Source organism: Hyla sarda, chromosome 5 (genome assembly GCF_029499605.1).
Source record: "Hyla sarda isolate aHylSar1 chromosome 5, aHylSar1.hap1, whole genome shotgun sequence".
Classification (NCBI taxonomy): domain Eukaryota; kingdom Metazoa; phylum Chordata; class Amphibia; order Anura; family Hylidae; genus Hyla; species Hyla sarda.
Genome location: NC_079193.1, coordinates 341284593 through 341302757, shown reverse-complemented (window position 1 = coordinate 341302757; position 18165 = coordinate 341284593). Strand labels below are relative to the sequence as shown.

General features: G+C 43.0%; 1 protein-coding gene across 8 annotated transcripts in view; it reads right to left on the bottom strand.

Annotated features, from left to right (window-relative positions):
* ZFPM2 (zinc finger protein, FOG family member 2) overlaps window positions 1–18165 on the bottom strand; it is a 451186-nt gene that overhangs the window by 346361 nt on the left and 86660 nt on the right. For 4 of the 8 annotated variants that reach the window (XM_056522571.1, XM_056522568.1, XM_056522572.1 and 1 more), the window contains exons 2-3: window positions 12476–12577; window positions 10422–10461 (exon numbers count right to left, since the gene is read on the bottom strand). In XM_056522571.1, the coding sequence (XP_056378546.1) occupies window positions 10422–10461; window positions 12476–12559 (124 nt within the window). In that variant the 5' untranslated portion in view covers window positions 12560–12577. The remainder of the gene's footprint in view (window positions 1–10421; window positions 10462–12475; window positions 12578–18165) is intronic. The other 4 variants (XM_056522564.1, XM_056522570.1, XM_056522569.1 and 1 more) reach the window with 3 other exon arrangements.

The following is an 18165-nucleotide window of genomic DNA, read 5'->3' as shown; positions in this document are numbered from 1 at the left end:
AATGAGGTGAGAGATGAAGACCCCCAGGGTCAGAGTATAGAAATCAAAGGCATATCATAAAAAGTTGATTACATATGGGGACACACCCAGACTTGAGGTATAGGAGTACATGGCATATCCTCATGCCCCATTCAGTCAATGGCAGGCACTGAAATATTGTTCTGCTTTGTCTACTGTGTTCTCTTCCTCCGCAGAGCTTGAGTCTGGGAGGAGATTAGAACGTCTCCTGAAGTGAGCATGCGGGAGCATCTACTTTCCTTGCCTGGGAAGTCTCTACCCTCAGTCCCTCCGGCCAATCCGAAATGGCCAAAAGAGATGCCGAGGTGGCTGCCGCCATCAAGGAATTGAAGGCCCAGAAGCTGCAGAGATACGGGCCGAAGCGGCTTCCATTTGAAGAAAGACAGCAGCAAGATACAAAGCAGCTAGAAGCCTTGTACATCCGCCGACTGAAGCATTCCCAAGAGGGTGAGCCCCCCCTCGAGCGCCGACGCACTACAGTGATTAAATTTGACCGTGTCTGGGGATTCGGCACCATCATGGACTGTCACCATGCAAACACTCTCCTAGTCAACAGGAGAGCTGTACAGCGAGACTATCTTCCCACACAACAACACTCTCTGAAGAGTGGGGAGATTATTGAGTACACCACAGTGAAAAGCTTGCGAGGGGAATGGGCCGCTGTTGTCACCAGACCAGTAAACCCTGCTCAAATCCCTTTGGGCTCCTCCCTCCAAGTGTTAAAGGAGCAGTCATCCAAGAGGAGCATCCTGATCCACCTACGATGGATCCCAAGTACCAAATGCCTTCCAGTCAAGCTTCCTGTACAGATGTTCCCAGGCCTACTCCAGCTGTCAAGGAGGTTTGGCCTAACCCACGGGTACCCACAAAGTGCCTGGGCCTACTCCTGCAGTGGTGGAGGTTTGACCTGAAGAGCAGGCACCAACAAGTTATCCCTCCGTGGCGCAAGCCGCTGAAGTGCAGGTGGTGGTTACAGTTAATCCCACCATCAGCAATTTCAGTCTATCCCACGTGTCTTGGGACACCCATATTGACCCCATGCAAGGGGCCCAGTCTTGCAACCCTAGGTACATCTCTCAGCCTAGGACTCCACCTGGTAGGTGAGACTGGGAAAGAAAATTGCCTGAAAGAAAGAACGTTCTCTAAGTAACTTGTGTACAGTAAATGTAACCAAACTTTGGTCGTAAGACTGACTGTTGTGCAGTAGCCCCCATTCCCATAGACATGAATGGAGGGGGCGTGGTGTGATGTCACGTCCCCAGTCTCGGAAACCCGGAGGTTTCCGAAACTGGAGACGCAGTCCCCGCATAGAATGTGGGTGCTGCAGGGAGATCGCGGGGGGGTGGGGGGGGTGGGGGGGGGCTCAGCAGTGGGCCCCCCGCGATCAGACATCTTATCCCCTATCCTTTGGATACCCCTTTAATACCCCTTTAATAATATCATGTGTGTAAAGAATACATCATAATATACATGTTATACACACACACACTGGGGTCTAGATGACAGTCCCAGATCTAAGCCTTAAAGCCTTACAGCCAGTGCAAATATCCAGCATTTATTTAGTGTCATGGAGGGGGGAATTAATTTTCCTCCATTGCTTCTGGTCTATAGGGGGGGTTAGTAGTTTAACCTGCTGCGTTCCCGGTCCTTGAAAAAAAAGTGGTCATGGTTAGAGAGAGGGCCCAGAGCTCAAAGCCTTTCTCCTCCTCCACTGTTTTCCTTCTTCCCGACAGAGACGGCGAAGCTTTATTCTAATAATCTGATATCCACTTCACAACAGAAGATTTATTTAGACTGCCTCTTGTTTTATAAAGGGCTTGGAAGTCTGTAGTAATTTTTGACACTTTGTTAGAATGTTTTTTTTATTTTATTTTTTTCTCTATGGCCGCCCTCCCCAGCCTCATTTTCATAGGGATACAAAGCGCAGTGATGAAATGATGGTTCATTATAGTGGTACAGAGCTCTTATCTTCATCCGGCAAGAGTCATTTCCTTCTAAAGATTGAAATGCAAATGTGAAAATTAATGATAACTGCATTATCTGATAGCAGAGATAATACTGATTCACTGTCAGGGTAACACACAGTCTTTTCTATGATTTCTTCTCCGTCTTCACAATATTCCCTCTTACTGTCAAACTATCTCTACTATTCGCTGTGTTGCGGGTGGGGGAAAGGGGGGGGGGGGGGGCACTTTTTTTTTTTTTAATATACATCAAATTACATTTCTGTAGATTTTTCTATATAGCACGTTTTCGCAATCAGAATTTAAAGAAATAAAAAAAAAAGAAAGCACGACCGATAATCTCTGTGTCCTTATTTAGGTTTCACGGATACTATTAGCAATGCTTTTTTATTATGGTTCTGGTTAGATTTTGAGTAATGTGTTTTTTAAGGTATACATCAAGATGGAAACCAGTGTTTCCCAACCAGTGGGCCTCCAGCTGTTGTTGGAGGCCAAAAACATGTTCGTTTGGCAACAGCTGGAGGCACACTATTAGCATGGATACTATTAGCAATGGTTTCTATTAGGTTCTGGTTTGATTGAGTAACACATATTTTAAGGATATACATCTAGATGGAAACCAGTGTTTCCCAACCAGTGTGCCTCCAGCTGTTGTTGGAGAAAAAAAAACATGTTATTTGGCAACAGCTGGAGGCACACTATTAGCACGGATACTATTAGCAATGGTTTCTATTAGGTTCTGGTTTGATTTTGAGTAACACATATTTAAAGGATATACATCAAGATGGAAACCAGTGTTTCCCAACCAGTGGGCCTCCAGCTGTTGTTGGAGGCCAAAAACATGTTCGTTTGGCAACAGCTGGAGGCACACTATTAGCACGGATACTATTAGCAATGGTTTCTATTAGGTTCTGGTTTGATTGAGTAACACATATTTTAAGGATATACATCTAGATGGAAACCAGTGTTTTCCAACCAGTGTGCCTCCAGCTGTTGCAAGACTACAACTAACAGCATGCCTGGACAGCCAACAAGCTGGTAGTTGAAGTATTGCAACAGCTGGAGGCACACTTAGGTTTTACGGATACTATTAGCAATGGTTTCTATTAGGTAACATCAAGATGTTAACCAGTGTTTCCCAACAGTGTGCCTCCAGCTGTTGCAAAACTACAACTTCCAGCATTCCTAGACAGCCAATGGCAATACTATTAGCAATGGTTTCCATTAGGGTACATTCCCACCTGGTGTATACGCAGCGTATTTCACGCTGCACAAAATCTGCAGCAGAAGTGGGAAATACGCTGCGTATCCCTCGCTCACCATGCACACAAGGCTTTCCGGCGGCAGCCCTATGTGTGTAATGAGTTCTGGAGGCGGAGCCGCCGTCACAGTCCAACCAGCACACAGCCCCGCCTCCAAAACTCACTGCACACATAGGGTGTACGGTGAGCCAGGGATATGCAGCGCAATTCCCGCTGCTGATTTTGTGCAGCATGAAATACACTGCGTATACGCCAGGTGGGAACGCACCCTTAGGGTTCTGGTTAGATTGTGAGTAACGTTTTTTTTTTATTTTAAGGTATACATGAAGACTTAAACTAGTGTTTCCCAACCAGTGTGCCTCCAGCTGTTGCAAAACTACAACTGGAAGTTGTAGTTTTGCAACAGTTGGAGGCACACTGGCTGGGAAACATTGGTTTACATCTTCTTGTATACCTAACACATTACTCAAAATCTAATCAGAAACTGGAAAATAGAAACCAATGCTAATAGTATCCATTAAACCTAAGTGTGCCTCCAGCTGTTGCATTACTACAAATACCAGCATGCCCGGACAGCCAACGGCTGTCCGGGCATGCTGGTATTTGTAGTTTTGAAACAGCTGGAGGTATCCTGGTTGGAAAACACTGATGTAAACAGCAGTCTGTGTATATATGTGACTGCAGCCTCTATTGCATTGAAAGTGGTCCTCTATGAGGGGGATGTTCTCCCAAAAAATTGCTGCGTATGCATAACAGATGAAACTGAAAATCCATGACAAATAATCTGGTCTTCTCAAAGAGGTGGAAAGATTTCAGCATAACGAAATGGATCTTTTTGAATGGGATGGTGAGGGGTAAATGCTGAACCACATATAAGTGATTATGGGTGAACAGCTTGGATGGGTCGTTCAACAGTAGTGTTGAGCGCGAATATTCGAAATGCTAATTTTTACCGTGAATATTGGCACTTCACGATTTTGCGAATATTTTGAATATAGCGCTATATATTCGTAATGACGAGTATTCTTTTTTTTTTCTTCACAGTACACATCACAACAATGTATACCGTGTATTAAAAAAAAGTGATCATCCCTCCCAGTGGTCCAAAAAAGGCTCCAATATTATTTACTGTGTGAGTCGGTGTGTAGCGCGAATATTTCGTAAATGCGAATATGCAAATAATTGCAAATATTGGCACATCCAGAGGACACTGATCCCTCCCTTCTTTTAGCTTTAGATAGTAGGTTAGTTTAGCAGATAGATTTTAGTGTAGGGTATAGAGTTAGTTAGTTGAAAGATATAATCGCGCATGCGCACTCTACGTATTTCATAACAATTTTTGCATGGGGAAAAAAGCAGTGAATATGCGAATTTCGTGAACATAGGACGAATATTCGTCCATATATTCACAAAATATCACAATTTCGAATATGGCATATGCCGCTCATCATTAATCAACAGGGCATATGTATGAAATAAAGGGGGGCAGTCTACCTAAGGACCCCCGTCTATTGGGTTTCTCCACTCCTGGTAATTACAGCGGGGAACTGGCTGTCGTGCTGAGAACTAAGCTCCTAGCCCCGCCATAAAAAATAAAAAAATACCCTTAAAGAGGACCTGTGACCGATTCACAAATCACTGTTTTATAGTGTGTGCAGATAGGTTAGGGGGAGCTGCTCCCACATCTGTTTATGTATGTCGATCAGCCCCCCTATTTCCAAAATATGGGGGGTGACATTTCCATCTAGAGTTGCCACCTGGCCGGTATTTTGGCCGCCCTGCCGGTATTTTTTATTTTTAATGCAATGGTCGTTATTTAACCAACCAATCCTCCAACTACCAGTGTTTCCCAACCAGAGGGCCTCCAGCTGTAGCAAAACTACAACTCCCAGCATGCTCTGACAGCCAACGGCTGTCCGGGCATGCTGGGAGTTGTAGTGTCGCTACTGCTGGAGGCACCCTGGTTGGGAAACACTGGTATAGTATATGGTGCCACATTCTGGTAGTTGGAGGATTGGTTGGTGCTATATAGTCCAATATGCTGGGAGTTGTAGTTTTCATTTGGAGCATCTGCTGAGCCACAGGGCATGCTGGGAGTTGTAATTAGTAACTAACTGCAACTCCCGAATTTGCTAAAAAAATTAAAATAAACAACTACAGATCGGGGCACAAAAAAATGAGCCATCATACGGGCCATATAAGGAGAAATGAAAAAGTTATAGGGGTCAGAATAGGTCAAAGTTTCCCCCGCATATGTGTATCCTGTGATGTTACGTATATGTAATTAATTATGCAAATTAGCATGGCTGGTATTTATTTTTTTGCAAGAAAGGTGGAAAACCTATTTCCATCTGCAAGTAAGAAGGGTGGGCACTTCATTACAATCTGTGTCATGTGTCACAATGCTAGTTTGGTTTGGCCAACAGCTATCTCTCCAGATTCCCCCTTCCCCCATCTATATACTTGCACACTCAGCTAAGCGGGAATTTGGCCCCTTTCACACTACTATTATGCCCCATCAGTAATAATAATAATAGTAACGGACTTCAAACTCTTTTTTTTTTTTTTGGAAGTTTGACGGCCATAATTTTGATGGGTTTTCACAGGCAATAACGGGTCCTAATGGACCCCGTTATAGTCAATGGGGTGCTGCTACTTTCAGAGAGAATAGCGGGAGAAAGAGACGGTGCAAGCACAATTTTTTCTCCCGCTATTCGCAATCATAAAATAACGAGCTTCACACTGTCGGAGACAAACGGCAGTGTGAATGTAGTCTATGTTGTGAACGGGAAGAAAGGTGATGCCAGGCTCCTCTGGTGGGGCTTATCTCACACAGAACAAAATCATGGGGCATCTTGAAATCATGTGGAAATCCAACATGCCCAATCCCTCTCTCTCTCTGCTGTCAGGAAACCAACCACACGCATTGTGTCATGTCGTGGGTTTGACCGACGCATATCCAATGTGTCCAACCATCATACTAGATGTGATCCCGTGATCCCTAATCCTGCTCTTCAAAACAATGGCCTTTTGTGCAGATCCCTTGAGATCCTAGACATTCATGACACTCAACACATTGCAGACCCAAAAGGAGAATTCTTTAAATTAATAGGATCTAGTGCTGTGACTTCTTATTCCATTAATCCTGTAAGGGGCTTTGTCTCAAGCTTATTGTCACCCCCTGCTGAGTTATGCACTCTGTATGACCGACCCGATTCTGCCCTTTTACTTTGCTTGACAATCCACAGTCCCTACAGAGAACAATATGCCCCAGCATGCATTGGAGGTTTCATTTTTGACTGAAATTGTCATAATCAAAATTTGGAAGTTCAGACATAGCCTGCAATATCCAAATTTCCATGGGAACCTATGGCAATATCAATGTCAAAAAATATATGACCATTATACTTTGCCAACTGGACCATCCATGAAGAAGGCAACTAGCACTAGTTGTTTGGATCAGCTGAAGAACATTCTATTGTAACTTCAGGAAAGTATCCTTGAGGAGCTCGGGTATGCTTTGAATGACCATCTCAATTCTGCCCTTTTACTTAACCTGACAATTCACAGTCCCTACAGAGGAAAATATTGCTCAGCATGCATTGGAGGATTTATTTCTGACTAAAACTGTCATGATCAAAATTTGGCATAGAGTCAGGATAATAGAAGGAGAGAGTCAAACCGGGAAGTGATGTCCGTGCTGCTCTGTGTTCAGTGGAGTCGGTAAAAACTCTGGAGAAAATGGTGGTGGTAGATCCAACTTTATTTCATTCACACAACGCGTTTCTGGGTGTATACCCTTTCATCAGGCGTGATCTAATGAAATCCCGCCTGATGAAAGGGTACACACCCAGAAACGGGTTGTGTGGATTAAATTAAGTTGGATCTACCACCACCATTTTCTCCAGAGTTTTTACAGACTCCACTGAACACAGAGCAGCGCGGACATCACTTCCCGGTTTCACTCTCTTCTTCTATTATCCTGACTCTATGCCGATGTTATCGGTTTGAGGAGCCGCAGCAGCTCTATCTACTCTACATGCATTTGTAAGTGTTGTGCCTGAAACAGCACAACCTGTCCATGTGAGCACGCTTCCTCCCTTTGCACACCTCCATGTAATACAGCTGATCCCACACAAGGAAGCGCCTTTGTCTTTTGTCTTTATGATCAAAATTTGGAATTTCAGAGATAGCCCACAATATTCACATTTCTATGGGAACCTATGAAATCTCAGTGTCTAAAAATGCATGACCATGGCCGTACCTTGCCTACAGGATCATCCATGAAGAAGGGAACCCGCACTAGTTGTGCAGACCAACTGAAAAACCTTCCATTGTAATTTCATGATCTAAATTTGGAAGTTCGGAGATAGCCCGGAATATCTAAATTTCTACAGAAACCTATGAAATCTCAATGTCTAAAAACGCATGACCATGACCGTAACGTGCCTGCAGGACCATTCAATAAGAAGGGAATCAGCGCTAGTTATGTGGTCCTACTGAAGAACCTTTCATTGTAAATTCATGATCAAAATTTGGAAGTTCAGAGATAGCCCGGAATATCTACATTTCTACAGTAATCTATGAAATCTGTGTCTAAAAATGGATGATCATGGCCATACCTTGCCTACAGGACCATCCATGAAGAAGGGAATAAGCACTGGTTGTATGGACCAGCTAAAGAACCTTCCATTGTAATTTCTGGAAAGTATCCTTGAGGAGCTCGGGTATGCTCTGGAATTGGATGTTTCATGCCTTAAAAAGATTCCGCTCATTTAGAAATGTAGCAGAAAATCACGGCTTTCCAGATTCATTAGGAAAGCAAACGAGCAGTATGGGAAGCACAGCTTTTATCGCCCACCACGTTGGAAAGGAGAAAAACTCATTAATATTCCACAAAAACACTCAAAACCGCCATATAACGAGTTCTTAAAGGAATTAAAAATAAATGATGACTGGCCATATCAGATGTTATGTATTTTAAGAGGGATTATATATGGGTAATTATGGTTATCCCGTAAAATCTATTTATACAGGTATTTCACTGCCCAATTACAGAGACTCGAAAACATTAATGCTATTTACAGTCACTCTGTACAAGATTTAGACCAGCGTTTCCCAACCAGGATGCCTCCAGATGTTGCAAAACTACAACTCCCAGCATGCTCGGACAGAGGAAATGTTTGAATTTTTGAAAAGGCCTCTGTAAAATGAAAGAAGTGATCTGATTGGTTACTATGGGCAACTGAGCAACTTTTCCAGGTTACAGGTTCTGATAAATCTCCCACAATGGGGAGATGCTCATACCAACCAATCAGATCACTTCTTTCACTTTTCAGAGGCCTTTTCTTAAATAAAAAAAGCGATCTGATTGGTCACTTTGGGCACTGCTCGACTTTTCCTCTGCACAGGTTTTGATAAATCTCCCCCTCTGTGTGTTAAATTGTGTGCAAGTGTATTGTGAAATTAAAAACGTGCCGTTTTCTAGAGCTCTGCTTGGGGTCGTGTAGATTTGCTAATTTTTTGGACCATTTGCATTGTATTTTTGAGAATTTTCTCAAAATTCGCACTTAATGAATCTTTAAGCACTGCATGCACAACCAACGAAAATCAGTTTAGCAAAGGCCACTAAAGATACAGAGATTGCTGCTACGAGCAGACAAAGCAGGGACATACGCGTAGCAAGGACACAAGGCTGACTCTAGGGAGGGGTAGTAGTGCATCCACAGAGTCAAATACACTGCGCATGTGCTACGTGTGACCCTACCCTAACTCGGATATGTTCAGAAAATAACCCTAACATAGTCACTAGCTAAAAACGTGTAAGAAAGCCTTTCTCTAGAGCCCTGCTTGGGGTAATGTGGATTTGTAAATTTTTGGACCATTTACGTTGTAATTTTCCGAATTTTCACTAAATGGGCACTTTGTATTGTAAATTTCTGACCACTGCACGCACAACCAGCAAAACATATTTATTGATTCAGGTTAGCAAAAAATCACTTGAGATTTTGGGATATTCAAAACAGCACATGCAAAAAAATATGAAAAAAATATCAATTTTCTCAAAATGAAAGATGAAAATCGATAATTTTTCCCTTATGTTTGAGTTATTTTCTGAGCGTATATACATTTTGGCTTGGACTGGGAAGCACAGTTTTCAGCACTTTTCAGTTCAACTCAGATACATTCAGGAAAATCATCTGAACATAGTCGCTAGCTGACTGTGTTCGGACCATTGAAATGGACAGGGCCCATACCTATCCAAGCATGTCATGTTGACAGTTTTCTGGCATATTTGTGCCTCAGTGATGTGGACCCTGCCTAATGTTATACACAATTAGAAAAACATGACTGTTTCTTTCGAAAACAGCACCACACTTGGGTTGTATCTGGCATTGCAGACGAGCTACACTGAAGTGAAGGGGGGCTAAGTTATAACACTGCACACAACATATGATCTTCATGTTATAGAGCAGGAGGAGCTGAACAGATTAATATATTATTTACTGGGGAAAGTTCCAGGATAAGCTAAATAGTCAAGTGGGAGGTGCTACTAAGGGATGGGCAGCTCTCTATGTGCACATTCATACACAGATAACTGCCAGAAAGTGTAGGACCACCCACTTGACAATTAATCCCAGAATGAGCGGAGATCTACATGTTGTAGTCCTACTCGGCATCTGTGTATAAATGCTTATAGGGAAAAGTGTCAATCACTGCATAGCCCCGCCTGCTTGACTACTTAGCCCAGAATAAGCAGAGATTTTCATGAATAAATGACAAGTTATCCTGGAACTTTTCCCATATATTTATATATTAATCTTCTCAGCTCCACCTGCTCTATAATACGCTGTCTGCAGAATGCCCTTCATTTTCAATGTGACCGCTTCCCTTTAAGATTGGGGCTTCAAGGAGACGAAGTGAGTTGTGATAACATTGCAGGTTTACTGCTCATGGTTTGCCTTTTTTGCCATAGTTGTAAGATGGCAGTGACTTTTTCTCTTATCAGGAAATGTCGCTATGTAGCAGTGAAGGTATAGCCTAAAGGAAAAAAAAAACATCTAAAAATAATGAAACAAAATGATATGCATACTAATTTAAAGGGGTTATCTGCATCACACATCCCTTATTGCATGCCCTATAAGCAAATGTTGAGGTAATGGGAAAGATGTATTACCTGATAAGGATCCCTGTACTAGCTCCAGCCATAAGCAGCTCTGTAATGTTAATTTGTATTTTATGATTTATATTGCTTAATATAATTAACTAAACATGATAATGTCCAGTATATACACAGTGATGTCATAGCTTTCATTTACATTTACAAGTGCATGACCAAGAGACACCTGCAGAATATAAAAAAATTCCATTTGATGTGCAAAATGATATATTACTATTAGAGTATCCAGAATTGTCCAGTCTTCCAACCTAAACCTTGTGGGAAAGAAAATGGAACAATGACGGTTTGTCCTCATGTCCCATACTTATATCCCATCCTCATATCTTGTCCTCATATCCTGTCACTAAATCCTGTTCTCATATCCTGTCTTCATACCTCATTCTCATATCTTATCCTCATATTCTTACCTCATATCCCGTCCTTTTATCCAGTCCTCATATACAGTTCTTACATCCCGTCCTCATGTGCCGACCTTATATCCCATCCTCCCCATATTCATTACACATACCACATCCTCTTATCCAGTTCTCATATCCTATCTTCATATCCTGACCTCATATCTCATCCTCATATTCTTACCTCCTATCCAGTCCTTTTATCTAGTCCTCATATCCCATCCTCATATCCTGACCTCATATCCCATCTTCTTATCCTGACCTCATATCACATCCTCATATACTGACCACATATCCTGACCTCATATCCCGTCTTCTTATCCTGACCTCATATCCTGTCCTTATTTCCTATCCTCATATACCATCCTCATATCCTGACCTCATATGCCGTCTTCTTATCCTGACCTCATATCCCATCCTCATATACTGAGTTCATATCCCAACCTCATATACCGACCTCATGTCCCATGCTTATATTCGGTCCGGATATCCTGACCTTATATAACGACCATATATCCTGTCCTCATATCCCAACCTGATATCCCGAGCTCTTTTCCCATCCTCGTATCCCATCCCACAATGTGAGGTTTGCCCAATGGACAATGGGTGACAACAGCGTGTCCCTGGTTTGCTGCTTTTTACATACAATGCAAAGGTGGCTGGATAAGTGCAGAAGCATTTACCATATTCTTTACTTTGTACATTATGACACCAGTTTGCTGTACCCTGTCTTGTTCTATTGGTAAAGTGCTATCCGCAATGACATCTGCACAAGTCATAGAGCATGCCTAGAAATCTTTTCCATATAAGTCAATTAGTCCTCTCTAGTCTTTTGTTTTCGATGTCCATATACAGTATATTATTATGATTAATAATAATAATAATAATAATGAAATTCCCTTTAAATAACACAACTATGTTCACTTTGATACCAGATGGGTTTTAAAATGAATCCATAACTGAGATGCTAGATCTGTATGATTTCAAGAACTAGTGGGCAAAATGTAGAGACAAATTGGAAAATATGATGCTCAACTCTTCATCGTGTCGACAGAGCCAAGAAGGGTCATACGACCATAACCATTATAGCCTAATTAAAAAAAAAAAAATATATATATATATATATATATATATATCTATATATGTATATATATATATATATATATATATATATATATATATATATCATTTATATATGTACATTGATTAGTACAGGGGTCTTTAACCTCCTAGGGCGCATTCACATTATAGAATTTCTTCCCGAAGAAATTTCAGGCTAGTATTGCGAATGCAGCGGCCACTACCGATATCAATCTGCACTAGGACTGCAGGGACCTGCAGAATTTCGCCGAAAGAATCAACATGTTCATTCTATTATTGGGGCTTGTACCCGCAGAGTGAATGGAAAAAAAAAACATTTACACCAATGTCAAATTCATGCAGCGGAACTTCCGAGCGGAATTTTTGAGTGTAACTTCCGAGCTGAATTTTTGAGCAGAATTCAGCTCGGAAATTCCAAAGTGTGAATGCACCCTTAGTCCCCAGTGGTTGTAAAATCTCCTAGATTCTCCTTACAGCCACGAGTTCTGTGGGTTAGTAAAGTGTTAAAACCACAAATGACATGTAATACGTAATAATATCCATATGATCACTTACCTGGTCCATCCCAACCATCCGCTTCTGTCCTGGCTTGTAAAGTTTTGTCTGACAGAACCTCTCCATCCAGCTCTGCTGTATCATGGCCGCCCTCTTCACCTGCTAAAACAATCAAATGAACAGGAACATGATTTACCTTGGTGCAGTATATCTCAATGTATGTAAAAGTGCATTACATGAAATATAATACATAGGCTGGAACTCCACTGAGGTTTTTTTTTTGCAAAAACGCCATAAAAAATTCAGTGAAAAAACGCCGCGTCCAGATGTTAGCTGCAAATCAATAGTAAACTGCAAAATGCCAGATTCACTTGGCGTTTTTCAGTTTGGCGTTTTTTTTTTATCCTTTTGGCGTTTTTCAGCAATTTCGGGCTCAGAGGCTGGATTTTCAAATCGCCCGACAAAACCTAGTTTGGCGTTTTTTGCATTGAAATTGGGAGAGCAAAAATGCCAAGAAAAACGCCATGTTGGTTTAAAATTTTGTGTTTTTGCAGGCGGTTTTTATTCTTTTTTGGACTTTAGCGATCCAAAAAAATTATGGAGATACCTTTTTTATTAAAATTTCGTAGGGTACCCTAAAAAAATTTATAAAAAAGATACAGTAGTGATGGAAAAAATTGTATCTAACGAAATGTATCTTTTTTTATTAAGAAATGTTTATTAATTTTTAAACAGGGATCAATTTATGCGAGCGGGTAAAACGCAAAAAATGTAGCCAACAATAATAAAAATGTAAAAAAATTGTGTGTGTGTGTTTTTCACTATTTTTATTTTTTTATTTTTTAGGTAGTACTACTAATTAGTTCAGCTTTCAGGTGCTCCGGTGGGCTGGAAAAGGTGGATACAGTCCTAGGAAAGAGTCTCCTAGGACTGTATCCACCATTTCCAGCCCACGGGAGCACCTGAAAGCTGAACTAATTTATGCAGGATAAGCCATCAACTGCCGAGCCGAGAAGTTCGTGACGAATCGAATTTACTGTAAGTTCGCTCATCTCTAGTCAGCACCTGCCTGTCTGGCCTCTGAGGTAGCACGGTGGTGCTGGCTGGCCAGATACTTCGGATGAGTGGCGGGTGCTTTGGATGCTAGGTTCTAACTTTCTTGCAGCGGGCAGAGCGGCGCCCCCATCAATAGGGCGCTCTAGGCAGCTGCCTATTTTGCCTATAGGCAGAACCGGCCCTGACCAATGTTCCTTCAGCTGTTGCAAAATTACAACTCCCAGCATGCCCGGACAGCCGTTGGCTGTCCGGGCATGCTGGGAGTTGTAGTTTTGCAACAGCTGGAGGCACCCTGATTGCAAAACACTGATATAAATAATATATCTGCCAGCCATTCTGCCTCTACATGTAAGGAGGATAATAGTCGCAGGGCTCCCAAGGTGCTTTCGCATTCAGATCTGATTTGTTCTGCACACGATAATCCTTTGTTTAAAAGTCTGGCAAACATTTCTTCTTTTCTGTATACACTCCTTCAATACTCCTGTGATCTTATTTTTTATGATGTGTGTTCTTTTCTTCTGTAAAATCGCAATTTCCTTTAAGAAACATTAGCCAAATGGATTCGAAACCCAAGCCTGGATATTATTTCTACTAGGCCTGGACTTGAGATGAAGGCAGAGAATGCGAATGTATCGCAGTTCAGACTGCTTGTTGGTCAGATGGGCGCTTTTCATTCCGGTGCTGTTGGTTGGGAGGGGGTTAACAATGTATTTTTGACCATAGGTCCACACTGGCATCTTGTTACAAGCATTACTTTTCAGTGCTCTCTGCTGACACCTCTTGTCTGTCTCAGGAACTGTCCAGAGTAGGAGCAAATCCCCATAGCAAACCTCTCCTGCTCTGGACAGTTCCTTAGACAGACAGAGGTGTCGGCAGAGAGCACTGTTGTCAGACAGAAAAGAACAACTCAACTTCAGCAGCTGATAAGTACTGGAAGGATTAAGATTTTTTAATAGAAGTAATATACAAATCTGAAGAAGAAAACGGAACGGCGGGCACGCTAAAAACTACACAGGAACAAGGTGAACAGACAGTCCACATGTACCGTTAACCATACATTGACTGTCTGTTCACCTTGTTCCTGTTGACTTTAAGGGTACGTTCCCACACAGCGTATACGCAGCGTATTTCACGCTGCGCAAAATTTACGGCAGCAGCGGGAAATACACTGCGTATTCCTTGCTCACTATACACACAGGGCTTTCCGGCGGCAGCCCTATGTGTGTAGTGAGTTTTGGAGGCGGAGCCGTGTGCTGGCGTGACTGTGACGGCGGCTCCGCCTCCAAAACTCACTGCACACATAGGGCTGCCGCCAGAAAGCCCTGTGTGTATAGTGAGCAAGGAATACGCAGCGTATTTCCCACTGCTGCTGTAAATTTTGCACAGCGTGAAATACGCTGCATATACGCCCTGTGGGAACGCACCCTAAAACTGCAAATAAATCTGGAGTTTTAAGCATTCCGGACGTTCCATTTTCTTCTTCTGTTTGACGAGAGTTGGAACGTGCACTCCACCCCCAAGTGAGCTGACAATCACCTTGCTGTTTTAATTTACAAATCTATTTAACTTTCTGGAGCCAGTTGATACTGGAATACCCCTTTAAGCCCTCATCCCAAAATGTTCTATGTTTGAGACCTGTAGGCACTCCATTTCTCTATATTATATGCTGCCAGCCTAATGTGCCATATCCTCTCCTAGAAGTATGCACTGAGGCCTTTCACAAAACTGAATTTGTACAGAAAATCCTTTGTGTGCCTCTGAAATCAGAAAGCGTCAAGAATGTGTGTGGAGACTTATAGGCCATTAAAGGGGTACTCCACTGGTCAGCCTTCCGACTGCGTTCGGAACATTTATTTCCAAACTCTTTGAGCACGCTGCGGGGGTCGGCCACGCCTCCTTGTGACATCTGGCCACACCCCTCAATGCAAGTCTATGGAAGGGGCGTGGCAACTACCACGAGGGTGTGTGGCCGACCCCTGCAGCCAGAAAGGCTGGCCAGTGGAGTACCCCTTTAATGCTCCACTTGGAATTCTGGGAAGAAAGAATAGGCAAAGTAGTTCTCTCGTGCCACCTTTACAAGGTATCTTTCCCTTAAAGTTAGCATTTCACGCCAATTAGTAGTCCTGGAACATGACTGGGACTTAACAGTGGTCCCTCAAGTTACAATATGAATTGGTTCCAGAACCACCATTGTATGTTGAAAACATAACTCTATGGAAACCTGGAAATTGGTTCTGAAGCCACCAAAATGTCATCCAAAAATAGGAAAAAGTGAGGATTAAAGAAAAATAAGTAGATAACTAATATAGATAAAGCAAATACATAAATATAAAAGTAATAAAGATCTGCTGGGAGCTGTAATCACTGTCTATGTAGAGGACAGGAGCTTCTTCAGGGTCCTGTACAGTACACAGGGTCCTCAAAAAGTAACATGGAGCCGCCCTCACCTGGTGTCCAAAGGAGCAACTAACCCTTGTACAGGTAAAGAGTACAGAACATGTAATACCTCCCTGTACTGTAGGGGGCGCTACCAGGCAGGAATTCAGTGCATACGCTTCAGTAATACAGGTGTTTTACCAGTGACATGCCCATTCTGATTGGTCGGTTCTTCCAGTCATTGACACATTTCACAGATCTGGAATGTCCGTACATTGTATGATGAGTCTGATTTCAAGTTACAATGGTCCAGAAAAGACCATTGTATGTTGAAACTATTGTATGTTGAGGCCATTGTAAGTTGAGGGATCACTGCATAACAAACCAGAAATCTCTCCAGAAGGAGACAGCTTTTTGGGATTACTGCCCCTCGTCATTACAGAGCAGGGTGTAATTACTCATTACAGAGCAGGGTACCCCATTGGTCCCACAACAAAAAGCCTCTCAACAGCCAGCCTACACTCTGCCCTGTGCTGATGAGGGGCAGTAACCCCAAAAAAGCTATCTACAGGTAAGTATTCCTCCCTTCTAGAGAGATCTCTGGCTTTGGATACATTCCCAGTTATGTTCTAAGACTTCTAATGGGAGTAAAAAACTGACGTGAAGGGAAAGCTACTTTGAAAAGGTGGTGCGAGAGAACTGCTTTGCATATCCTTTGTTCTAAAATGACATAAAGGCAGAGGGCTACTAGATTTTTTTAGCCATCATATTACACATTTGTAATCCGTAACATTACTCTATTATATACAATTTAAAGGGGTACTCCGCTGCTCAGGGTTTGGAACAAACTGTTCCGAACGCTGGAGCCGGCGCCGGGAGCTTGTGACATCATAGCCCCGCCCCCTCAGGATGTCACACCCCACCCCCTCAATGCAAGTCTATGGGAGGGGGCGTGACAGCTGTCACACCCCCTTCCATAGACTTGCATTGAGGGGGCGGGGTGTGACATCACGAGGGGGTCGCTGCTATGACTTCACAAGCTCCCGGTGCCGGCTCCGGCATTCGGAACAGTTTGTTCCAAACCCTGAGCAGCGGAGTACCTCTTTAAGAACCTCTTTACAACTTGCTTTAAAAAAACTTTTCTCCAGAAGATCCAACAGGGAAAAGAGTATAAAAAATGTAACAAAAAAAAAAGTTAAAAGAAAAAGGTCTGTGAAGTTGAACCAAATTTATTATGTCACGTGTCATATTATGTCACATTTTTATAAATCTGAAGCAGTTTGCAGCCTTTTCCATTGCAGCCCCCAGGGGTCAAGTTGTGGAAGGAAAAGTGTAGGAACTCACCAAATATTTCCACTCAAGGGCTGGTCCGGCTGGACTTCTGGTAATGGGAACAGTGTTCCTGCTGTGGAAAAAAGTGTAGGAACTCCGTTCCCATGAGTTCCCGCAGGACTCGAGCCCTGGCAGCACCCTTTAAAGGGGTTGTGCACTGCACTGACTTTCGGAGCTCCGCTCACAGCGTCCGGAAGTTCATTACTCCGAACGCTGTGTGCGGGCTTCCGTGTTCGCAGCCGCCGGGCCCCTCGCGACGTCTCGCCCAGCCCCTCGCGACATCTCGCCCGCCCCCTCAACGAAAGTCTATGGGAAGGGGGCGCGACCGCTGTAACGCCCCCTTCCCATAGACTTTGGTAGAGGGGGCGGGCGTGACATCACGAGGGGCCGGCCGTGAAGTCGGAAGCCGTCGGAAGCCGTCGGAAGCCGTCGTCGCGAACACGGAAGCCCGCACACAGCGTTCGGAGTAATGAACTTCCGGGACGCTGTGAGCGGAGCTCCGAAAATTAGGGCAGCGCACAACCCCTTTAACACTGTAGAGAAATGCCCTCCATTGTATGTTTATTTTTTACTATTATACATTACTGCATACAGTATGTAAAGAGTCTACTATAAATGATATATTCATGCCTGACTGCAGCAGCGCTACACGCTATAAGCCAAACGCGTTTAATTAAGATGTACATTAATAAGATGGAGTATTTTACTAGTGAAGGGGGTTGTATTGGACCTGGAAAATAACAAATCTAGGCAGAAAAGATAATGTGGAGCCTGCAGGTGGGGTCTGCACGCTGTGAACAGGGGGGCGTTCAATCAGCTCTAATCGGTGATCTATCAGTGTCCTCATTCTAGCCATATCCTGCGAAACAAGGAGTCAAAGATTCAGGTCAATAAGCTTATAGGCGATTTGCACAAACGTCTCCTACAGCAAGGTAACACACAAAGTCAAATTGGCTTTTCTTCCAAGTACATTCATTTGTTTGTTT